This window comes from Microplitis demolitor, chromosome 2 (genome assembly GCF_026212275.2).
Source record: "Microplitis demolitor isolate Queensland-Clemson2020A chromosome 2, iyMicDemo2.1a, whole genome shotgun sequence".
NCBI lineage: Eukaryota > Metazoa > Arthropoda > Insecta > Hymenoptera > Braconidae > Microplitis > Microplitis demolitor.
In genome coordinates this window covers 22,133,888-22,155,930 of record NC_068546.1, presented here as the reverse complement: position 1 = coordinate 22,155,930, position 22,043 = coordinate 22,133,888, and the positions used below count along the sequence as shown (strand labels likewise).

Sequence of the window (22,043 nt, the reverse complement as noted above, 5' to 3'; positions counted from 1 at the left end):
ACAATTTTTCTAGTTGATAAAAAATTTTATTTTATTTGATATCCACTTTTATTAAGACCCAATTATTGGCACGAAATTTAAAATTATTTACTGTTATTGATAACGATAATTAGTAAATTATTTATCAATTATTTTTACTATTAATATATGTGAAAATTTAAAATAAAAGTAGTCAATAATTAATTTAAAATGTCATTAATTATGTTACTGGTTAACAGGCAATTAACAATTTTTCAATTTTTTTTTTCAGCAAATCAATTACAAAAAAAGTAAAAAAATGCACATGTAGGATATTGAAAAAACTATAAGTGCAATTTTTCAAATATTTTTTTTTTCTAGAATTTATTAATTAAAAAATTATTAGAGACAACTTCAGTATCATTCAATAATTGGGTCATTAAATTCACTATTTAAAATTTTAATTGTTACATTTTTATATAAATATATATGTCTATATTTGACACAATTATTATTATCACAATTTTAATAATTACCAGTTAATTTGATTAAAAAAAAAATAATAATTTTTATAAATTTAAAAACTAAATATTGTTTTATAAAATGGCTTTATTTATTTAATTGTTATTAATATTAACGTATTTAAAAACATATACAGGTACATGTTTACAACAGAACAATCATTTACATTACAAAAAAAATTTATATTCAACACTCTAATTAATAGAGTTAATTATAATTTTAATTAATTTATTTTAAAATACAAAACATTTATAATTTAGTACTCGCATCAAAAATAATTATCAAATCATCAAATTCTTATAGAAATACCAAAAAAAATTCCAACTTCCATCACTTTTCTTCGCAACAGTTTGAATTCAGTAACAATACAATAGATAACGAACATTAAATTTAAATAACCAGGCCATTTACTAAAACTGATTGTTAATTTAGTTAATAGATAATTAACTTTATTGCTATAATCAAAAATAATAATAATAATAATAATAATAATAATTAATAATAATTAATAATAATATTAATATTTAATAATAATGTTTTGGTGCGACCAAATATATTTGGACAGTGATTGAATATCAATCAGTGCACCCAAGTCGAGTTATTAATTATTACGATCTATAAATAATTAGTTTACAATTATTTAGCAGCGATATCAAATAGATCAAGTATCCCTTCGTTTTCACTTAAATTAAAATGGTAATCTTTTTCACTTGGTGGCGGGCTTAAACTTAATAATGGTCCACAAACTATAAAAAAAAAAAAAAAAAAAATAATTATTGTTAAAATATTCAAGTGGATTTAGATAAATAATTAGTATTTTTATTTATTTTACTTACAGTCTGAATAAAAGTCATCAAGTAAACTTGAATCGGATGATTCGGAACGGAGCTCTATAAAAAAAAAAAAAAAAAAATGAGAATTTTAAATATTTAAAAAACTGATGAAGTGAGCCGACGTCTTATAACTTTTGGATTTTTCGCAAAACGATAAATTATAAAAAAAAATATTTGAAAAATTGCACTTGTAGACTTTGTAATTTTCTACATGTGCATATTTTTAGTTTATTTTTTTTTTGTAATTAATTTATAGAAAAAATAGTTAATTGTCTGGTAACTTCAGGATAGAGTTTAAAAATGATTAATTTGTAATAAATTTAAAATAAAAAATTCGTATACTTAGAATACTTGTTAATGGATAATAAAATAAATACATACTCGTACTGAGATCACTGAGTAATATTTTAGCTTCCAGTAATTCGGATTCTTCGTTCTCTTCATCTTCATCAGACGTTGGTTCTTTATCTCTGCTCTTGCTCAATCTAAACCGAAAAATTAATAAGTTGACTATTGTCTAATAAAAATAATTGTTAATTAAAATGTATGGTAAAGACCAAACGAGTTGTCTGAATTTACGACAACCAGTCCCCAAAATAAAAACCATTTATTACTCTATGCTCATTTGCAGATTGTGAAAATATATTTCCAGTTCACAATGCGATAAGAGCAACAAAAAATAAATGAAAGAAAAAAAAAAGTACCTAGACAATCTTCTCTTTGGCTTGGGCTCATCCTGGTGATCACATTCATTTTTTTCTCTCTTAATACCCTTGGGCTCTTGCAACCTCGCCTCCAGCATTTTGTTATCATAATTTTCCGCCAACATCGGCTGTATCATAAAAACTTTTATTTCACCAGCAGGACTTTTTAAAACCAACTCATAATTACTCTTATTACTATTTTTATCATCGTCTGGTATTTTTTCCAAGTTCGGTACTTTCAGTACAGTCTCAGCTGGGGCTTTTATTATAAGCACACAGTCATCCGGATACTGTTCCTTAATGTCTTCATACGTAACGTAAGCATACTGTCGGTTTTTAAAATCACTTTCAATATTTTTTATACTCTGCTGCATCCACTGCGTATGAGTATCCAGCAAATCCTCATGCTCTTCCAGTCTCCGCAACTCGTCTTTTAAATCGCCGAGTTTTTCTCCAGCTTCTTGAGTATTACATCCAGGTCCTGCGCCCCTAGACCGCCCAAATAAATAATTTAAAAATTAATTACGTGCTAATTAATGTACTTATCAATTATATTTAGCGATAACTAATCATGTTTGTTAACTTACTTCCACTGTATAGAATTTTTACTTTTTTTTTCAATCAGCCCGATACCTTCCAGGACATTTGTTATGTCATAGATCCTCCTTTTCTGTCGCACCTCCAGGATATCAGCGGCCTAAAAAATTTCATAGTCAATTACAGTGATCTCATTGTTATAAAAAATTAATTATTTTAATTATCGACTCGTGTAAATAATAAATAAACTGCGTATCAGAATTTAAATAATAAGATGATGACTAGGTTATGTAAAATATGGATAAAAATAACAAAAAAATGGGTAAAAAAAATTAATAAAATAATAAATTATGATAATTATTGTTGGTTATGAAAGTGGGCGGGTGGAAGTAAAAAAGTAAAAACAAATGATGTTTATTTATTTTAAAATTCCCGCAAGGAAAAATAAATGGCGTGTAGAAGCCGCGGTGGGTTAACCTATCAAGCTTTGGTTTATAAACCAAGTGGTTACGGGTAACCTAGATCAATAAAAATAAAAAAAGGTAAACTTACAACTTTGAGGTCCAGGACACCGTCCTTGGCTTTTTGAAGTAGTGATACAAATCGTGTGGTTAATAAACCGAGAGATTTTTCAAATCTACTTTGCTGATTGTCTGCCATTATTTTATTATAATACACACGTATAACCGTTTGTCAAAATTTCAAAAGCACAATGATTATCTTCGAAATTGGCGCAACAGCTTGAACGCCATAGCGCGCCACATAAGCCACGTTTACAATTTTAATTGTTCAGTATTTTCAATGCTGGCGACTGTTTACTTCTAAATCCCGCCAATTTTTAAATTTCTTTAAAGCGCCATTTTATTTTTTCATTTTTAGGAGAAGCAAGAAAAGGAATCAAGTAATTTTTCTTTTATTTAAAAAACAATATATACTAATATTTATATGATGAAAATTGAAAACTTCAAAGAACAAATTTCTGTATTTTTTTGGATCAACCGAAAGAAAAAAATTTCGTTTTTTAAAAATTCTGATTCGTCTTAATTCTTTTTATTCAGGAAAAATAATTATCTGAACTATTAACAATTGATTAATAACAATAAATATAATAAAAAAATTATGTCTTACATACTGTAGGTGTCAATAATTTTACTTTGTGCCATTAATTAATTTTTTATTTAAAAAATAAAAAAATATAACAAAGCTTTTGAATTAAAAAAAAATAAAGTAAAATTTGAATACGTCGATTCGTTACCGCCAAATTCTTACCTCTTTTATTTTCAACGATCTCATTTTGAATGCATTGTGTTTATCGTTATGATTTTGTTTTATTTTTTTTTCCCATTCGCTATCGATAGTCTCAGATTTCAGTACGCACTTACAAGTATATACTTGCGTAGTCGACATTGCTGATGAGAATTTTAATTAAAACTTTAAATCATTTATATATACTTGTAAAGTTAATTATTATTTTTCTGTAAAGATTGATTTTAAAATTCGAAGTATTAAATTAAATAATTGAAGTAATAATAGCATCATTTTTATCACCAAGCATTTTACTGATCGACAGTAAAGCGTAATTTTTTTGTTTGAAATTGTTCAGTTCATTCAACATCTTTTAAAACAGGAAGTAAGTTTTTTAAATATTTATCATAATTAAAACAATATATACAATTTTAGATGTATTTTACTTATTGATGATTTTTGGCGCTGATTTATGTTGGAAGTATCGATTTTGTTCATTCTTTTTTTTTTTTCTTAGAAATTTAGACCATTAAGATGAGTCTTCTTTTCAAAAATCCAAACACTATTTGTTACGAATGGAAAACAACAATATGTCCTCAATATCCTCAAGCATATTCAGATCAATTTATGCATAATGATGCCAAAAATATTGTTTTTAACATTGGAATGAAAAGCAATACTTCGTCGGACTTTATGGAATTATGGGTAAAAAAATCAAATCCAGAAAAAGTTAGTGCTATTATCAAAATTTCTGCTGGTGTCTTGAAAAAAACGGTAGAAATTCGAAATTGGGAAGATAAATGTTTTATTAATGATTTTTTAACATCATATGCTAGTTTACCTTTCATGAGAAGACATGGTCATAATCATTATGTTCATGATATTATTATAAAGTTTGAGATAATTTGGGATAATATCAAAGTTTTAAATGAAAACAATTTGTATGATGAAATGCAACAGTTCTATAAATCTCAAGACTTCAGTGATCTCACTTTAGTGGTTGGAGAAGTTGCGATACCATCACACAAAGTGATATTATCTGCACATAGCGATGTTTTTTCTACAATGCTGCGGTCCGAATTTAAAGAATCTAAAGAAAATATTATCAGTGTCAAGGACATTGATGTAGAAGCTATTTTAGAAATGCTGCACTTCTTTTATAAAGGAACAACAAAAGCAAATCATGATACGAAAATAGCATTACAGATGCTTGAAGTTTCTGATATTTATCAAATTGAAAAACTAAAAGAAATTTGCGAATCTACATTATTGAAAAACATGTCTGTTGATAACGTTCTGAACATATTTGATGCAGCAGACAATCATCATGCTCCGAACTTAGTCAAGAGTGCTATTAATTTTATTGTTAGTAACAGCAAAAAAGTTTTTAGCGCAAGTGAATTTGAACAATTATTTTATAAGAAGCCAGAGTTGATGTTTCAACTCACATGTGCTGTTGGTGATAAATAACGGTCTTATTATTTCATTCAAATTTTTTTTATTTAAAAATTTGTCATTACTATTCATGTTTGCGCAGATTTTCTTTTTGCTTTCCATTATATTCATTAAAAATCTAAAGATATTATCAGATGTTTTTTACTTAAAGTATTACTTGTTATTAAAACTTTTGTAATTTTGTTTATTCAAAATAATTTATCAGCATTAATAATTAATAATTAAGATTTATTTGATTATTAAAATTATTTTCTTGAATAGTTACACATTAAATACTAAAAAAAAAAAATTAAAACTTACAACTGAATCTTATAACATAAATAAATAAATATTTTGTGTTTTTGAATGAAGTGTAAAATAAAATACTTCTTTATTTTTAACTATGATGTAAGTGTTTGATAATTCTGTAATAAATAAAGACATATTTTTAATAATAATGTATGATTTATAATTAACTACTCACAATATACTTTTCTACTAGAAAAGAAAATCCTAATAAAAATTTCCTTGAATTTTTGCTCAAATGTCCGTCAACGTCGGGATTTTCCGTTTTTGATAACAATTTTTCTACAACTTTTAAAGTGAATTTGCAGTATAGTTCGGTATTAAATTTACGTCAAATTTGTAGGAAGTTGTATTGAAATTGTCATCAAAAACGGAAATGGTTTTCATCATTTTTTTTACAGCCGGCATTAATGCGCATGCACTTGACAGCCAAGTAATGGAAAAAAAGATCATTCTTTTGCAGACTAATAAACTATAAATTTGAACGCAGCTATTGATTCTTAATCCTTTGCATTACAAGTGCATGTTAAAATTCTACAAACTACAAAATTCACTGAGTGTCTCTCTTGAAGTATGTATTAAAAATTTAAATTCAAAACTTAATTATTATTATAGCCTTCTTGAGTAGCTTTCACTTATCAAAGTAACTTTATCCAGCATCAAAAGTAATATGTTTTGTAACTTAGGTTATTCAGATCACCCTCAGCTCATAGCTTTCCTAAAGAAAAAAAAATTTAATTCAAATATTATTTTTTTTATAAATAATGTTACTGTGATAGGTCAAAGTCGGCTGTTTAATTATAACTATTTATAATATACTAATTTTAAAGATAAAAAATGGACATCAAACCCGAAGAGTGGGATGTCAGCCATGAATGGAAAACAGTTGTACCTTACGGAATTGATTGTCTGTATTCAAATCAATTTAAAATAAAACATATTGAAGACATTGTGTTTACTATTGCTATGAAATTTAATGAGACAAAAACTCATCTTGAAACGTGGGTCATAAAGTCTACTGCAAAGCCATTGAAAGCTACTGTTTGCTTGTCAGTAAAAGACAAATGTAAAAAGAAGAGCCAGATAGATGAGTGGAAAGAAAACTGCTTGTTCGAAAACTTCTTAGCATTTCCATCTCAACTTGTGCCTTGTCAAGTCTTCGATTCAATTCGCGGAGTTAATTTTTATGTCTACGAAGTCACCATTGATTGCAAAATAATTTTGCACGACTATAAACCAGACTTTGTGCCTGATTTTTTCTATGAGAATCTTCTGCATTTTCGGAAGTCCCACGATCTCAGTGATGTGACTCTTATTGTTGGCGATGTCGAGATACCGGCTCACAAAGTCATTATCGCTGCTCACAGTCCGATTTTCAAAGCAATGCTGTTATCTGATATGAAAGAAGCTAAAAAAGGTGTGATTGAAATAAAAGGTCTGAAGGAGGATGTTATAGTCGAGATGCTAAATTATTTCTACACGGGAGAGACTAAAGCGAGTTTTGATACGGAGCTTGCATTGCAGATGATTGAAGTGGCTGATATTTATCAAATCATGAGGCTCAAGAACATCTGCGAAATGACTTTGTTGAAAAATATGTCTATTGATAATATCGTCGACATTATTGATGTGGCTGATGATCATAATATTGAAAAATTACGTAAAGAGGCAATTAAATTTATGGTAAATGATAGCGAAAAAATTTTCGCGCTCAGTAAATTTGAAAAATTATTTTATCACAAGCCTGAACTAATGTTTGAATTAATGAAAGCTGTTGGTAAAAAGAAATAATTATTTTGTTACTTTTAATAAATATTTACTTCATCTTTTGTCAATTAAAGTTATTATTGTATAAAAAATTGAACCTTTTCATCACCTTAATTCAAACATCTAACAATTGTTAATTTAAATTAAACTCTGGTCTGATTGATTAAAAAAAAAAATACAACGAAACCTAAAACATGATTTCAAATAAATATATAATTTATCTTAAACTTTTTTGTTAATAGACACTTAGTGTCATATATACTTACAATAAAATATTAACGTTCAAGCAGATAGTTTTTTATAACAATTTTGTGTCTTAAAATAGAATCAATTATAAAATTAGTCGTAACTATTGGAATAGTTGCGTTTTTAGGCGAGTTTACTTTTTTTTGTCGAGCTGCTCTCAAGTCATCATCGCAACTTACAATAAATGTATTTTTCTTCCAAACTTTCGGCGCATTTATTAATGATAATCCACCAGCTGCTTCAATTAATTCTTAAATAACAAACAAATAGTTAAATTATCAATTACAATAAAATGAACTCTTAAAATTTAAATTTCTTACTTGTTAAATCAGAAAATTTCGGTTTAACGTTGCGTGTAATGATAAATGAGTAATCATTAAATATGGGCTCGGCTGCAGCTTTTATTAAGCTTTCACATAAATTGAATTTATATTTTTCTTCAAAAGCTTGGTCTTTAATAATGAAAGGCGATGGATCATCAATTTTTTTTTTATTAATACTTGATTCTATCCACAGGATAGAAACGATTGGAATACCTCGTGCTATTGCACAGATGATATTTATCTTTATATAGATTTTATCTACAACTAAAATACTCGCAGTTGATGGGTCAGATACTATTTTTCCTCCTATTAAAATGAAAATTAAATTATAGATGTTTAAATTGATCTAAATTTAAAATATTTAAATTATCAAAAAAGCGCGCCTCCAAAAATTTGATGATTATAACAAAATTAGTGAAAGTATTGTTAATTAGTCATTTATAATTCGTCTCTTAGGGGGTCAGATACTAGATTTTATCTTTCAATGCACGTTTATTTTTATTAAGTATAAGTTTATAGTCTATTAAGTATAAGTTTATAGTTTTGAAATTCAAAATTGAACTGCGACGTCAGTTGTTAAAAAGAAAACAAAATTGTCTATTATCTGTGTGATGAAATTAAGATACACGTCAGTACTTTGTCCGTTCAATCGACTTTCGATATATTGCAGATATGCAACAGAGTAAATTTAAGTTTTAAAAGAGAATTTTTTTTTATACACAATAAAAAATAACAATTACCGATGCTAGAAAGTGGTTTTTCATATTTTGCATAATTAATGTCTATAAACATTATATTGTAAACAGTATGACGTTTAGATCGAGAAGTACTCGCTGACGAAGACATTGGCCAATCATCTGAATGATTTGTATTTGAATCCGACACGTCTGTCTTATCATCTTTTTTAAGTTTTTTTCTGTGATTGTAATTGGGATTAATGATGCGAGTAGACTGATATTTTTGTTCAGTTTTTATATTTTCTCGCTTTACTTCTTTTATAATGTTAGATTTTCTGTCATCATATTCCGATTCTTTACGTTTATTTTCTGATTTCACAGTTATATTATCTTTTGAAAGTTTCGGTGAGTTAAACTCATCTTTTACATTTTCTAGTTTAATATCTGACTCTTCTTTGATGTTTTCAGATTTTATAACTACTTTTTCTTTTAAACAATCACCTTTCGAATCATCACAATTTTCTGTTTTAACTTCTGTTTTAACGGTGTCAATTATAATTAATGGTTTTTCTTCTAATGAACTGTTAAAATTTTTATCCGAACTTTTGAGATCATGCTTTGATATCAAATCATTTCTGACCGTAATCACTGTTTTAAATACACCAGCTTGTGGAATCGGGCATGGTATTAATATAGAATTTCGTTTGTTATGTGATTTTGAGTGTGAAATTTCATTACTTGAGTTGTCATTATTTGATGATGTGTTTATAATTTCTATTATAGAAAATGAAGAGCTTTTTTGATAAATTATATTAACATCTTCATTTAAACTAGGACTCTTAGAATTATTTTCTATGAACAATTAATCATCATAATTAATCATAAATAATTAATGATACTAAAGTTAGCAGACGTCTAATGATTTGTTTATTTTTTTCAACAGTAAATTATTAGGAAGTTGTACCTATATAAGGTAAAAAACCTAGTACCCGATCACCCCATGTATTAGTATTAGCATTAGTATAGATATATTTAGTAAATATAGATGTACAAATACATGAGTGATCGGGTACTAGGTCTCTTACCTTATAATTTTTAAAATTTACTACTTATGTACATTTTGATTTTCTTCTTCTTTTCTAATTAATTTGTTGAAAAAAAATTCGAAAATTTTTAATTGTCTACTAACCAAGATCATAATAATTTATAATCGTGAGACTGAAAGTAGTTGACATCTGAAACAATTTTCAAGTTAAAGTGTCATTTAACAATTTTTTAAAAATATACAATAAAATTTATATAAAATGAAAATTTTCAAAAATCAGCTACTTTTAGTATCGTTTATCATTAATAATCAATATATAAAATTTTACCTTTTTCAATGATACTAATTTCTTCGTCATCACTCAGTGTAATTACAGCCTACAAAATTTAAAAATTAAAGAATTTAAAGTTTCTCCAACATCACAAAAATAACTAGAAGTTATTAAAATTTAACTTTCGTCTCAATTCATATTTAAAACAAAAAAACATTTAGTGTTTACTTACTACATTTGAATCAGACTTTTTCTTTCTTGACTTTTCTGACATTTTGATTATTTTTGTTAAAAAAAAATTAACCACAAATATTTTATTTTTACATATAAATAAAATTATATATTTTTATATTTTTTTCTATATGCTACATTAATTAAAATCTTTGTGAAAAAAACTGAATCACTTCAAAGCTAAAGGATTTGGATTCTCAGATATTTATTTTCTTGTTTCTTTTGTTTGTAAAAGATACATAGCACGTAAAGTCCTCGCAGAAAGTAGTCACCCTCGCGATTTGTAAATTTTCGGTTTGTGAAGTTAATGTGTGAATGAAGACGTTACATTAGACATTTTTCAATAATGGGGGTAAAAAATCAACGGCGACTTACTCGGTGAAGACTTTAGTCTTCTTATTTTTTAGTTTTAATCAATTGTCAGCTTGTAATTTAAAGTCAGCCCAATCAGTAAACTGGGGCATGTTCAGAAACACACTCTGGAAGAGAAAATATTCAAATCCTGCGTTCAGAAATATCCTCTAGTTGAATCCGAGGTGCGATTTAACATTACAAAGGTACCAATTACACCTGGATAGGTAATTCTTCACCTTCATCAGAGTATAATTCTGAACACGCCCCTGGTGTCGGGTTTTACCCCTTCTCTTTAAAAAGTTGTCTAATGTCACGCCGTTACCACATGAATTTTTGAATTTTACTTTTCTTTTAATTTATTAATCAATTGTTATTACAGCAATTTTTATAGCTTCTGGAAAAATGCATAAGACGAACTTCCTCAGAAGATTTTCATCATTTAAAACGTAATTACAAATTTCAAATTTGGAAATTCGGTTAATGGTACCGACTCTTACCAGTTTTTCAAACCAGGTTTAAATTTTCATTGATAGTATTAACTGAAATAAAATAATTAAAATTTATTTAGATATATATTAATAAAACAATTTTAAATGCAATTTTTATTTCACAGTACAAAAATAATTATCAATCATTCGTTGCATATACTTGCCGAAGGAATTTATCCAAAAGCGAAGTCATACTTCTGTATAAATATCCAAATTTTTAACAAGAATATTAATTTATAAATTTATATTATTTATAATAATGTCTAAGTTTACAAAATATTGAAGAAAAAAAAATAGTGTATTGTGTGACAATATACTACTGGCAAGGGATGAAATAAAGTGATTTCAGACCAGAGTAAAGTTGGACATCGACCACAGTCGGAAATTTTGTTTCATCCTTTGTCACACACTATTTTTTTATGATCACCTGCATTGGAATTCAAAGTTTGTGTCAGCAGCCAGTCAGAAACAAGATAATTTAAGATCAAGGGTGTGATCAATTATTAAATTGTTATTTGCAATTTATAATTAAGCAGAAAATATAAATACTATTTGTTAATGACACTACCAGTTTTCTACATTTTAAACTTTTATTTCTTCGTCTCTAAATAAAGTTTAAAATATCCACAGGCAATGTTGTCCAAAACCGGTATGTCTATTCTAATACACAAAAATAAAAATAAAAAAAAGATAACAAAGCGATTGCGATTGTAAATTTGAACTTTTTCAGTAAAAAATAAAAATACTGCATTCTTCATGACCCTGAAGTTAGCAGACAATAAATAATCCGGATTTTTTTTTCAACATATTAAAAAAAAAAATGCACATGTAGAAAATTAAAAAAACTAAGTGCAATTTTTTCAAATATTTTTTTTTATAATTTATCGTTTTTAAAAAAATCCAAAAATTATTAGACGTCGGCTAACTTCAGTATCATTCTACGTCTACAGACTAGGTCCTTCAAATCTAAATTCTTGTTTCAATAAACTATCAATAATGAACTCTGCAGTTACAATTCCAACTCTTCTATCTACATACAACTTTTCAAATCGTCGAATATCTTTTTTACAACAAACAATAAATATTTTTTCATTTATCAACAGTTCAGGTACTCGCGGTAAAACTTTTCCACCAGCTGATTCAATCAAGCCTATAAAAAATATAAATTATTCATTAATCATTACAAATAATTGAGCCTTCAGCACTCCCGTGTTGTTTAGTGTCTCGCTTGCACTACAGCGACATCGTATAATTTAAATAGTGTCCTGTGAGTAAAATGCTCATAACGGAAGTGCTGATGGGTTAAAAAAAATAGTAATAATCAAAATTATTTAATTATAAACCATTTGTCTTACTTGTCAATTTATCAGTAAACAGCAAACTGATATTTGAAGTAATGACAAAAAAATAATCTTTTAGAAGACTAGTTTCTCTTGATCTCATCAAACTTTTTTTAAAATTAAAATTTAACATTTTCTCAGCTTTAACATCCTCTAATAAATATTCAGTGGGTTCAATAAATCTATTTTTTTCAATACTCATATGCAACCAGTCAATTGAAACAATTGGAATCCCGCGAACCAAAGCGCTTATGAACTCATAAGTTTTGCTGATTTTACCAGCAATCAACACAGTTGCAGTTGTAAGATTATCAGTAATAACCCCACCTACAATTTAAATATTTTTATATAATTAAACTGAACATCATTCATAAATATTTAAAAAAACTATTCATTCAGTCAAACTCCACTAACTCGGAATTTAGTTTACGGAAGAGCGGAAATTTCTTTCCTATAAAATATAAAAAATCCTACTTACCAAGTTGTCGTATCATTTTTTCATGCCTGGTACTTTTGATGCCTTTAAAAAAAATTTTATAAATTTGATTTTGTTTTTGAACATTTGACTGCCACGAAACCAAATCGTCCATACAAAGTCTTACTAAATTAACTCTCAATTCTTTTTTCAACTGTGAATTTACATTCAAATTATTGTTAACAACTGAGTTAACTTTTTTTATGACAGCTTTCAAATTCGGTCTTCGTCTCTTCTCAATAGAATTACTCTTATCTGGAGTACTCGTGTAAACTAAACGTTTTCGCATTGACGTTAAGGTTGAATCAGATTGTTTTTTACGTCCTAAAATTTTACTCTTGCTACCTCTAGTAGCAGAGTTATTTTTAGTAAGTTTCTTATCAGCTGTCGAAGATTTAAAATTTGAACGATTAATTGGAGAGTCAGTTTGGAAAGATCTCAAATTTGGATAATCGTTCAAATTAATGGGAGTCAAGACAATCTTTGCAATTTTCAAAGACGTTTCTAATTCCTTAACGCCATTTTTATTTTTTTTCAGCAGTTTTTGATCAGGAGATTTACGAATTTTACCCCGCGCTTTAATAGGAGTAATTTTTTTATTAATAATCGGTAATCGTTCCAATCTCAACTCCTTTTTCATACATAAATTAGATGGCTTTTTAATTAATTTAGCAACATCTAGCCTCTCGATCCTGATAACTAGCTCTCGCTTCTTTTCCAGTCTTTTCAATTTAATATTTGACCCAAATGACTTTATACTGACATCTGCTGAGCCCTCTTTGTTGTCCAGTGCATCGTTATTTTGATCAACATTTGAAATATTTAGAGGACCCATAGAATTTATAGTTTTATCACGCGATTCATCAATCACTAGTTTTCCTAATGATGAATCTGTCAATTCACCATCGGAATTTTCATCATACGATTGATAATTCAAATGTATAAGGCTTGAATCAGTTGACTCATTAGTTTGACTCAACTTCAATGTATCATCAAGCTCTTGAATATCCAAAGTTTCATTCAGTTTCAATGTTTCCTCTAAAGAATTAGTCTTATCAGATTTGTGAGCTGAATCATCATCATTTTGACTAGATTTTAAAACATTCTCTTGAGTTAGAAGATGAGACTGAGGCTCTAATTGACTAGAACCTCCATCTGCAATTATTTCAGAGAGTTTCTCTTCTAGCTGATGAGCTGAAAGCCCAGATAAATTAATTGATCCATCTCTAAATGTTCTAGAAGCTTCCTCTTTTAATTCCTGGCTTGATAATGCACAGGGAGCTTTAGTCTCAGTCGATTGACTTCTTAAGTTTTTCCAAGTTCCCGAATTTTTAGATTCTTTCTCAGGTGTTTCAGTTGACTCCTTAGTTTTGTTCGTTAATTTTTTACGATTCTCACATTCTTCAGTTGGTGTTAAAAGAACCGTCACATCTGAATCACCTTCATAAATGTCATCAACTTTATTCTTAATGATATTTTGGGAATTATTGGGCTCATCAGGCGTCAACATCAAAGTTGTGTCCGAGTCTCCTTCATAAACATCATTAATTTTATTCTTGATGATATTTTGTAATTTACTGGGCTCGTCAGGTGTCAACGTTAGAGGGGAATCATAATCTCCAAGACATGTATTAACTTTATTTTTATCAACACTTTGGGATTTATTCTGCTCATCAGGTGTCAATACTAGAGTTGAATCAGAATCACCAGCATAAGCATCATTAGTTTCATTTTTAATAATACTTTGGGATTTATTGGGCTCGCCTGCCATGAACATTACAGTTAAATCAGAATCATCAGCGTAAATATCTTGACTTTTATTATTTTTCTTATCAGCCAATTTACTTGAACTTATAACTGTCACAGATTTATTAAACTTCTTATGAACTGATAACGCAGATCTGCCATTTAAATTTTTTGGAAAGTTCATCAACACGCGCTTCGGATTTTTTGACGAGCAATTCTTACTTTTCTTCATTTTTTTGTTTTTATTTAAATCATAGGACAATACTATCGTTGATCCAGAGTCACTGGAGTCGCCCAAATCAATTATTTTTTCTGCGTTTCTGTATTTTGTGACTGCATTTTTTAGGCTTACAGTGTCACTAATTGCAACATCATTAGATATTTTTCTTAGAGCCCCAGATTCTTCAACTGCTGGATCATGTGGAACTGTACTTGAAACAGCGGATTCTTCAGGTGTGGTTTTACCACCAGTATTAATGGTATCATTGTTCGAGTAGCTTTTAACGAACTTAACTGACTTCTGCGTTGTATTTATTTTACGAGCAACAATAATTTTGTTGTTTTCTACCTTTGTTATGATCAACTTACTTTGTCTTTTAATCGACGTTTCTTCAACTTGAGTAGTGTTAACATTTTCTCCATTATTCAAACTTTTCACCGGCATATTTGTACTTGACTCTTTAATATCAAAGAAATTTTCTGTTAATATAAATATAAAAACCAGTTTTGCAAACTGGGTTTAAATAAATATCGCTAGTACATTGATATTATATGTACAGTAGGACTTCCTTATAAGACTATTAGGTTCTCTCTCAAACTATCGCGATACCTGGTTTATAAAAGACAGCAAATAGTCTTATAACGAGATCCAACTGTTAGGTAAAAGACTTAGTACCCGATCAGGAAATTGGTACTCGATCACTTCATGTATTTATAGATCTATTTTTAGTAAAATTTAGTAAATAAGGTAAGAGACCCAATACCCGATCAAGGAACTAGTACTCGATTACTCCAAGTACTTGTATATTTATATTTAGTAAAATTTAGTAAAGCGAAAGACCCAGTACCTGATCAAAGAAATAGTACCTAATTAAGGAACTAGAACTTGATCAGAGAACTAGTACCTGATCACTCTATATATTTATATACATATTTAGTGAATACAGATATACAAATACATGAAGTGATTGAGTACTAGTTCCCTAATCGGGTACTGAGTCTCTTACCAGCAATAATAATTTAAACCTAGATTAAAAATAAATTGAGTTTGAAAAACTGTCTCTATATCACATAAATTATATATAATTTATTTTATAAAACTTTTAACAATAAAAATACCTAGTACGCAATTACCACCATTACTATTTTCAACTGCGTTGCTAGTATTTGAAGCTAAAGTAGAGATTCCAAGAACTGAAGCTACAGAACCCTATAGAAAAAAACTCTGTTTTACTAAAAATTAATTCATTTGTTATGCGTTATTTGTTATAAAGAAAAAAATATCAATTACCATAACCTCTGTTGTTCTTTTTTTTATTTTACCGTTTTCTCTTGAGGCTTTGATCAACTTTGATCGTCTTTCTAAATGATTTTTCACAATATTTAACATTTTCGCAGAATTATGTACACTTTTAACAATAGAGGATTACTCCGAACTGGGTTTTGCTGGGACTAGTTGTGTTCATTCTTTTGTTTCCGTTATTACTTTCTTTCTCTCGTTCTCTTTCTTATTTTAAATTTGCGCCTGTTTCCGTTGGCATAAAAATTGGCGGGAAAAAAATTAGAAACAATATGGAGGCGGGTATTTAAAATTATTTATAGTTTTAACAAACTAATTTTTTATTTTACGATTTTAATTAATAAATTTTCATTAAAATTATTATTACATTAATTATTTGATATTTAATTTTATATCATATTATAAATATTTAAATAAAAATATTCTATCTTTTAAATTTATCACACTTTTAAAAATTGCAAATGTGTATTTGTTTTTAATTATTGACTAAATTAATACAGTAATGATTAATAATTAAAATAATACTATAAAAATACCGTAATCTATTTCAATTCTTATCATTTATTTTTCTAATGCAGTTCTATATCATCAACTTAATATTTAATTTCAAAAATACTCTTTTAAAATTTTTTTATCAATTGTAAGGTAAGACTCCATATATTTATATATTTATCATTAGTAAAATATAGATAATTTAAATTTAATATATAAATATAAATATACAGATATATGTGTAGTCAGGTACTAGTTCCCTGATATGCTACTGGGCCTCTTACCTTATCTATTTTATTTGTGATTCAATAAATTTTTCATTACAAACTTTACAATTCTGTTTATTTGAATATTTAAAAATTAATGAGTGTGAATGTAGCAGACATCAGACAAATTTAAAATTCTCTATTTATTTATAATTTTAAATTTGATGTCTGCTACATTCACACTCGTAAAAATTAACTAGAAATTTAGGGTCAGTTTTTCAAACCGTTTTTAATTTTTAGTCATTTAAAATATTTTTTATTTTATTAGACCACAGAATCCTAGATACGATTAAAAAAATTCAAATATTTAAAAAAAACCTGAATAAATATTTTTGGTAATCAAAAACTGACGTAGAAACTGCAGTAGAACTAAAAAAATTTGAATATGACGCATTTATTTAAATACGTACAGGTTTTTGTTTTAGATTTTAATTAGACTGTTTTTTAAATAATAAATAATTACGAATAAATATTTCTAGTAATTTAAAATAACAATAAATAAATAAAATTTATAATTTCATTTCAACTTTGAGGTTTTGAGTATTAATTTGCAATTCTTGCCTCAGTAAGCTAGACAAAATAAAGTCTGTCGTTACGACAGGACACAAAATATTTTGCGGTTTTTTTTCTAGTATTTTTCGTACTTTCGAAGCATCTTCATCACAGCTTATTATCATGGATTTGGGTCCCCAGTATTTCGGAGCTCTTACTAACCCACGACCTCCAGCTAATTTAATAATACCTGGAGTAAATAAATAATTAAAGACTATTGCAATCATAAATAAATAAATTAATAACAGTAAGTATATAAATATTACTTTTTAATTCATTAACACTCGGACGATTAACGCTCGCTGTAATAACAATAGTGTAGTCACTTAAAAGCTGTTTCTTTCTTGCTTTCATAAGACTGTCTTTCAGTTGAAAGTCATAATTCTTTTCAGCTTCTGCGTCTTTCAGTATATACTCATGTGGGTTAACAAAACCATTTTTATTAATGCTATCATTGATCCACTGAGTCGCGACAATAGGAATGGATTTGCAGATTGCACAAATAAATTTAAATGTTCTTCGAAATTTGTCAGCTACCAAAATAGTGGCAACTAATGGATCATCTGTAATTTGTCCTCCTGTAAAATAAATAAATAATTACAATTACAGTGAATAATTAATAAGTAAAAAATAAATTTATATCCCGGGGTAAAAAGATATTCATATTGGGAAAGAATCAGAGGAAACAGCAAGAATTGTGTACTTGGCTAGGGTCAGATGTGGGAGCAGGAAAGAATAGCAGGAAGTGGGAGGGAGAGAAAAGTGTGAATTGTGTAGAAAAGGAAAAGACATTATTGAACATTGGGTAGAAACTGTGGGCGGGAGAGACTGTGGGCGGGAGAAAGGATAAATTTGTGGCTGGTATCCTGAAGGGACGAAGGAACTCAGGAATGGGGGTAAAAGAAATAGACAAAAGGAAAAAAGAAAGAGAAGAAAAAAAAGGGAGAGACGTGCAGGAAAAGTAGAAGACTGTGGAGTCAAGTAGTGATTTAGAAGTGTGATTCCAAATGAAAGTATGAAGGACAGAGCAACCTCAGAGCCTGTAGAAATTTATTAATTTGTTATTTTGAGTGTTACAAAGACTACAGTCTGTAAAAATTGGGAGTAAATTTGGAGTAATTACGGATTTTATTTAAATCCGAATTCACTACGTCACTTGGAGTTTCGGAGTTTTTACAAGAAATCACTCCGCATACAGAGTAAATAGGAAGTTTGTCTTTTCAGCGAAGTGATTTGGATTTTATTCAAACATAAATAAATAAATTTACCAAGTTTTTCTATTGCCGTCTGACGTTCTTCATCAATTTCACCAGTAAAACAAATTTTATCAGTTCTGTTAAGTAAACGAGTGCCGTATTGTAACCATCCAGAAGGAGATAATGTCCCAGCAAAATTAACTTCCGGTTTCACGGTTTTTTGTAAAGGTACCGCAGAGCTTGAAGTTGATTCATTTTTTGGAATCTTTACATTTGAATTCAAATTTTTTAAATTATTTGAATTTTCACTAACATTCGAATTCAAATTGACGTTTACTCTTTCATTGTTAGTCGATTGATTATTAATACAAGACGATTGATTACTGTTTGAAGTTTCATTATCCGGCCTTTTGCTATTATTTAAACTTTCATTATTAGGGGTCGCGCTAATATTCAAAGTTTCATTCTGAAGCCTCTCACTATCATTAGTATTTTTGTTATTCGAATTTTCCCTAGGATTATCATTATTATTAGCCGTTTCATTGCTCTTATTTGTCTTTTGGGTATTTGAATTCTCATTATTATTTGAATCTTTATTAATATTATTATTATTATTATTATTATTATTATTATTATTATTAGTATTAGAAGTTTCATTATTATTTGAAGTTTCATTAACACAATCAATAACTTCTGGTGACGTATTAACCGTTGACTTTTGATTATTGTGACAGAACCGTTTATTAACTATTCTTATTATTGATTGTGATGCCGATGGTGGTTGTAAAATAACAACAGAATTTATTTCATCAAAAAATTGACTTATAATTTGTCGTTGTTGCCCATTTTCCAATGATTCATTTGATATTTCAATTTTATTTGCTGACTTTCCGTCCAAACGTATAATTACATCAGAACCTACATAACAATTCAAAAGTTCATTACACTTTTTCATGATACCAGCATCGAAACTTGAAGCTTCAGTATCCCTACAGCCAGTTGAAAGAAGCTAATTTCAGTCTAATGCCGCTAACAAATTTAGCAAATGCGTAACTTGCGAATGCCTTAAGTCAGTGGTTAGAAACAAACTTGTTTCTGACTGGCTGCTGACACTGAAACTTTAAGTTCCAATGCAGGGAATAATTTCAGATTGCGGGTGATAGCCAACTTCACTCTGGTCTGAAATCGTTTTGTTTCATCCCTAGTCACACAATATACTATTACTCTTTAGTCTTTTACTTGATTACTACTTTTTACCTTCAGTATTGATGGCAGCATCACTTTCCAAGTTCTGTAAAACAAAAGATTTGTGTTAGTCATCACTTTGTTTAAAGGAAATGTTAAAATAAATAGTAAATTACCTCTTTTGATGACTGTGTCTTTTGTTTTTTAGCTGGAGGAGCTTCTTGACAACGAGAACAAGACGCAGTTGTTGAATTATCATCAGTAATTTTACGTTTCAAACAATTCGGTACCGGATCTTGATCCGTCTGGACCTAAATATTAAAATATTAATTAAAATTATGTTACATAGTTAATTAATTTGAATTTAGATTTACTTCTTTTGAAGATGTCGGTGTTGGGTTTGATTTTTCAGCCGCAGGAGCAGATGCTTGAAAATTAGAAGGTACAGTACAAGTATCACCTGTAACATTTTCTTTATTCGATGGAATTATCGGCTCTTTAGCCACTGGAATATTTGACTGAGAGTCAGCAGTTGCTGGAAGATTGGGAGTAACAGCCTCTGTATTATTTCCTGCTGATGATTCTTTTGGTTTCGCATTTGAAGTTCCGCTTTCAGAACAAGGAGTAGGAACAGATGGGGTGGGTGCAGCAGTCTCTGTAGTTTTATCATTAGAATTTTCAACTGTTGGTTTTGATGATGACTGAGTATTTAAAAATACTTTTTTAGCTGGCGGTAATGTTCTACCATCGAGTCTAAAACTGCTGTGATTTAATTTCAATGGGACTTTGATTGATTTTTTATTTTGCGATGCAAGAACCGGCGTTGAAGAAACAACATGGACTGGATTTAATAAATAATTTTTTGAATTTGAATTATCTTCAGCATCCGAAGATATATTTTGATTTTTTTTTCTTTTGGGAGTAACGAACATCAAAACTTTATTGTTTTGAGAATTTTCACTTGAGGAAATTGGAGATTCATGTTGGGCTGACTTAAGAACATGTGCTTTGTTGATGACATAATAATGACTTTGCTGAGTTGTAGCGATAGTCGTATTCGTTAATACTCGATGTTGAATAACGCTCGTTTTTTCATTTTCAACAAGCACCAAACTCTTTTCCATTGAATTTTTATTGCTACCATCTTCTTTTTCATTTTCAGTAATCATATTTGATACCACATTACTATTATTTATATTTTCTTTCTGGCAATCCGTTTCTGCAGTCAATGATTCACTGCTTAATTCATTTTCCTGGCAAACTAAGTTCTTATCAGGTAATAGTAGCATCAAATCTGAATTTGAAGAGTTTTGGTGCACTAACTTCAAATTATCATCATTTAGTTCACCATTAACTTCTTCATGAATCAAAGATACTATATTATTTTTTATTGCCGAATTGTCATCCGAGTTTGATAATTTATTGACTTCCGTAATTCCAATTTGAGAAATACTTTTTACTAGAATAAATAATTTAAAAATTGATTAAAAATAATCTAGATTTTAAATTTTATTTCATTACCCAAGTAACACACTTGGCTTTGATAAGACACCAAAATGGTGACAAAACAATCAGAAATTTGTCATCGAAAAAATGTCTGGGTAAAAAATTAGTTACAAATAATTATCAAGGGTCATTTAAATGACTTGACTGGAGATGACTATTTAAAACGGGATAAAAAACACAAACTTTCTATGAACCTCAAGACCAACGTCTGTATATCGTATTAACATTAAAAAAAAAAAAATGTCTTGTCTTTGACATCTAAAAGTCTCTGTGCTACTTGGGTTTTTAAAAAATAAACATCGATTTGAGTAGATACCAGGGACATCATCTTGGATCTCGATTGATATCAAATCATTGGCATCATCTTCATCATCACTTATTAACTCAATCACATCAACAGCATTTAGTTTATTACCAGAATCAACATTACTTGATACATTATTATCATCATGTATATTAATATCTTCAATTCCTGAGTCCTGTAATATCATTCAAATTTTAAATATAAATATTAATCGTTTACTTTTTTTTTTAGTAACCATAACCTGCTTTTACCTGCGAATCATTTTTTTCAATTTTGATAACTGGTTCCCCGGATTTTTTGTATATTAAATTTTTGAATATATTTATCATTTTTAAGGCTGCTATTTATCAACACATTTATTATTTTTTAAAAATAATTTTGTATTTAATTTCACTTGTTTGCATACAAATTACGCACACAGTAATCATGAAGTATTTATTCGAAAACATTGACATGAAATTGGCGGGAAAGAAGAGAACAATTGGCGCCATTTTCAAATCATTAATATAAAAATGTATTAA

General features: G+C 28.3%; 6 protein-coding genes across 12 annotated transcripts; 2 read left to right on the top strand and 4 right to left on the bottom strand.

Annotated features, from left to right (window-relative positions):
- Positions 1–592: 592 nt before the first annotated feature.
- Positions 593–3,306, bottom strand: LOC103579708 (transcription factor E2F5). 2 transcript variants are annotated; one of them, XM_008561204.2, is made up of 6 exons: positions 3,107–3,306; positions 2,605–2,714; positions 2,018–2,515; positions 1,695–1,798; positions 1,317–1,370; positions 593–1,226 (listed from the first exon to the last, which is right to left on the bottom strand). In XM_008561204.2, the coding sequence occupies exons 1-6, from the start codon at positions 3,212–3,214 to the stop codon at positions 1,117–1,119; spliced, it is 984 nt and encodes a 327-aa protein (XP_008559426.1). In that variant the 5' UTR covers positions 3,215–3,306; the 3' UTR covers positions 593–1,116. The 2 variants fall into 2 exon arrangements, with proteins under 2 accessions (XP_008559426.1, XP_008559427.1); XM_008561205.2 differs by having other exon boundaries at positions 596–1,226; positions 2,018–2,506.
- Positions 3,307–3,871: 565 nt separating this feature from the next.
- Positions 3,872–6,113, top strand: LOC103579707 (protein roadkill). The gene is made up of 2 exons (XM_008561203.2): positions 3,872–4,184; positions 4,317–6,113. Exon 2 carries the CDS (start codon positions 4,334–4,336, stop codon positions 5,267–5,269), a length of 936 nt encoding a protein of 311 aa, XP_008559425.1. The 5' UTR covers positions 3,872–4,184; positions 4,317–4,333; the 3' UTR covers positions 5,270–6,113.
- A 4-nt stretch (positions 6,114–6,117) lies between these two features.
- On the bottom strand, positions 6,118–10,650 carry LOC103579706 (mediator of DNA damage checkpoint protein 1). 6 transcript variants are annotated; one of them, XR_008403308.1, is made up of 7 exons: positions 10,101–10,650; positions 9,926–9,974; positions 8,616–9,404; positions 7,873–8,181; positions 7,573–7,802; positions 7,405–7,493; positions 6,118–6,257 (listed from the first exon to the last, which is right to left on the bottom strand). XR_008403308.1 is itself a non-coding variant. In XM_014441045.2 (7 exons), the coding sequence occupies exons 2-6, from the start codon at positions 9,953–9,955 to the stop codon at positions 7,582–7,584; spliced, it is 1,395 nt and encodes a 464-aa protein (XP_014296531.1). In that variant the 5' UTR covers positions 9,956–9,974; positions 10,101–10,650; the 3' UTR covers positions 7,406–7,493; positions 7,573–7,581. The 6 variants fall into 6 exon arrangements, 3 of the variants coding, with proteins under 3 accessions (XP_014296530.1, XP_014296531.1, XP_014296532.1); XR_008403310.1 differs by having other exon boundaries at positions 7,416–7,493; XR_008403309.1 differs by lacking the exon at positions 6,118–6,257 and adding an exon at positions 7,229–7,310 and having other exon boundaries at positions 7,416–7,493.
- Positions 6,377–7,330, top strand: LOC103579705 (uncharacterized). Its single transcript, XM_053737038.1, has 2 exons — positions 6,377–7,222; positions 7,283–7,330. The coding sequence occupies exons 1-2, from the start codon at positions 6,377–6,379 to the stop codon at positions 7,328–7,330; spliced, it is 894 nt and encodes a 297-aa protein (XP_053593013.1).
- Positions 10,651–11,067: 417 nt separating the features above from the next.
- On the bottom strand, positions 11,068–16,208 carry LOC103579703 (uncharacterized). Its single transcript, XM_008561194.3, has 5 exons — positions 16,013–16,208; positions 15,841–15,931; positions 12,760–15,180; positions 12,297–12,608; positions 11,068–12,091 (listed from the first exon to the last, which is right to left on the bottom strand). The coding sequence occupies exons 1-5, from the start codon at positions 16,109–16,111 to the stop codon at positions 11,886–11,888; spliced, it is 3,129 nt and encodes a 1,042-aa protein (XP_008559416.1). The 5' UTR covers positions 16,112–16,208; the 3' UTR covers positions 11,068–11,885.
- Positions 16,209–16,943: 735 nt separating this feature from the next.
- LOC103579734 (bromodomain-containing protein DDB_G0280777) lies at positions 16,944–21,948 on the bottom strand. Its single transcript, XM_008561237.2, has 8 exons — positions 21,774–21,948; positions 21,535–21,697; positions 20,087–21,171; positions 19,889–20,023; positions 19,785–19,818; positions 18,600–19,445; positions 17,598–17,909; positions 16,944–17,521 (listed from the first exon to the last, which is right to left on the bottom strand). Exons 1-8 carry the CDS (start codon positions 21,849–21,851, stop codon positions 17,289–17,291), a joined length of 2,886 nt encoding a protein of 961 aa, XP_008559459.2. The 5' UTR covers positions 21,852–21,948; the 3' UTR covers positions 16,944–17,288.
- Between the last annotated feature and the right edge of the window lie 95 nt (positions 21,949–22,043).

Excerpts from the sequence above, each read along its gene's own strand:
- LOC103579708 (XM_008561204.2), bottom strand. The coding sequence starts at position 3,214 with ATGGCAGACAATCAGCAAAGTAGATTTGAAAAATCTCTCGGTTTATTA. Across the intron at positions 2,516-2,604 it reads AAAAATTCTATACAGTGGAA|GCGGTCTAGGGGCGCAGGAC; the intron begins GTAAGTTAACAA and ends TTATTTATTTGG. Across the intron at positions 1,799-2,017 it reads CCAAAGAGAAGATTGTCTAG|ATTGAGCAAGAGCAGAGATA; the intron begins GTACTTTTTTTT and ends TTTTCGGTTTAG.
- LOC103579707 (XM_008561203.2), top strand. The coding sequence starts at position 4,334 with ATGAGTCTTCTTTTCAAAAATCCAAACACTATTTGTTACGAATGGAAA.
- LOC103579705 (XM_053737038.1), top strand. The coding sequence starts at position 6,377 with ATGGACATCAAACCCGAAGAGTGGGATGTCAGCCATGAATGGAAAACA. Across the intron at positions 7,223-7,282 it reads AAGAGGCAATTAAATTTATG|CCTGAACTAATGTTTGAATT; the intron begins GTAAATGATAGC and ends TTTTATCACAAG.
- LOC103579706 (XM_014441044.2), bottom strand. The coding sequence starts at position 10,142 with ATGTCAGAAAAGTCAAGAAAGAAAAAGTCTGATTCAAATGTA. Across the intron at positions 9,975-10,100 it reads AAAAGTCTGATTCAAATGTA|GCTGTAATTACACTGAGTGA; the intron begins GTAAGTAAACAC and ends TAAATTTTGTAG. Across the intron at positions 8,182-8,615 it reads AAAACCACTTTCTAGCATCG|GAGGAAAAATAGTATCTGAC; the intron begins GTAATTGTTATT and ends TCATTTTAATAG.
- LOC103579703 (XM_008561194.3), bottom strand. The coding sequence starts at position 16,111 with ATGTTAAATATTGTGAAAAATCATTTAGAAAGACGATCAAAGTTGATC. Across the intron at positions 15,181-15,840 it reads TGGTGGTAATTGCGTACTAG|AGTCAAGTACAAATATGCCG; the intron begins GTATTTTTATTG and ends TTGATATTAAAG. Across the intron at positions 12,092-12,296 it reads GTTTACTGATAAATTGACAA|GCTTGATTGAATCAGCTGGT; the intron begins GTAAGACAAATG and ends TATTTTTTATAG.
- LOC103579734 (XM_008561237.2), bottom strand. The coding sequence starts at position 21,851 with ATGATAAATATATTCAAAAATTTAATATACAAAAAATCCGGGGAACCA. Across the intron at positions 21,172-21,534 it reads GATCCAAGATGATGTCCCTG|TAAAAAGTATTTCTCAAATT; the intron begins GTATCTACTCAA and ends TATTTATTCTAG. Across the intron at positions 17,522-17,597 it reads GAGTGTTAATGAATTAAAAA|GTATTATTAAATTAGCTGGA; the intron begins GTAATATTTATA and ends TATTTACTCCAG.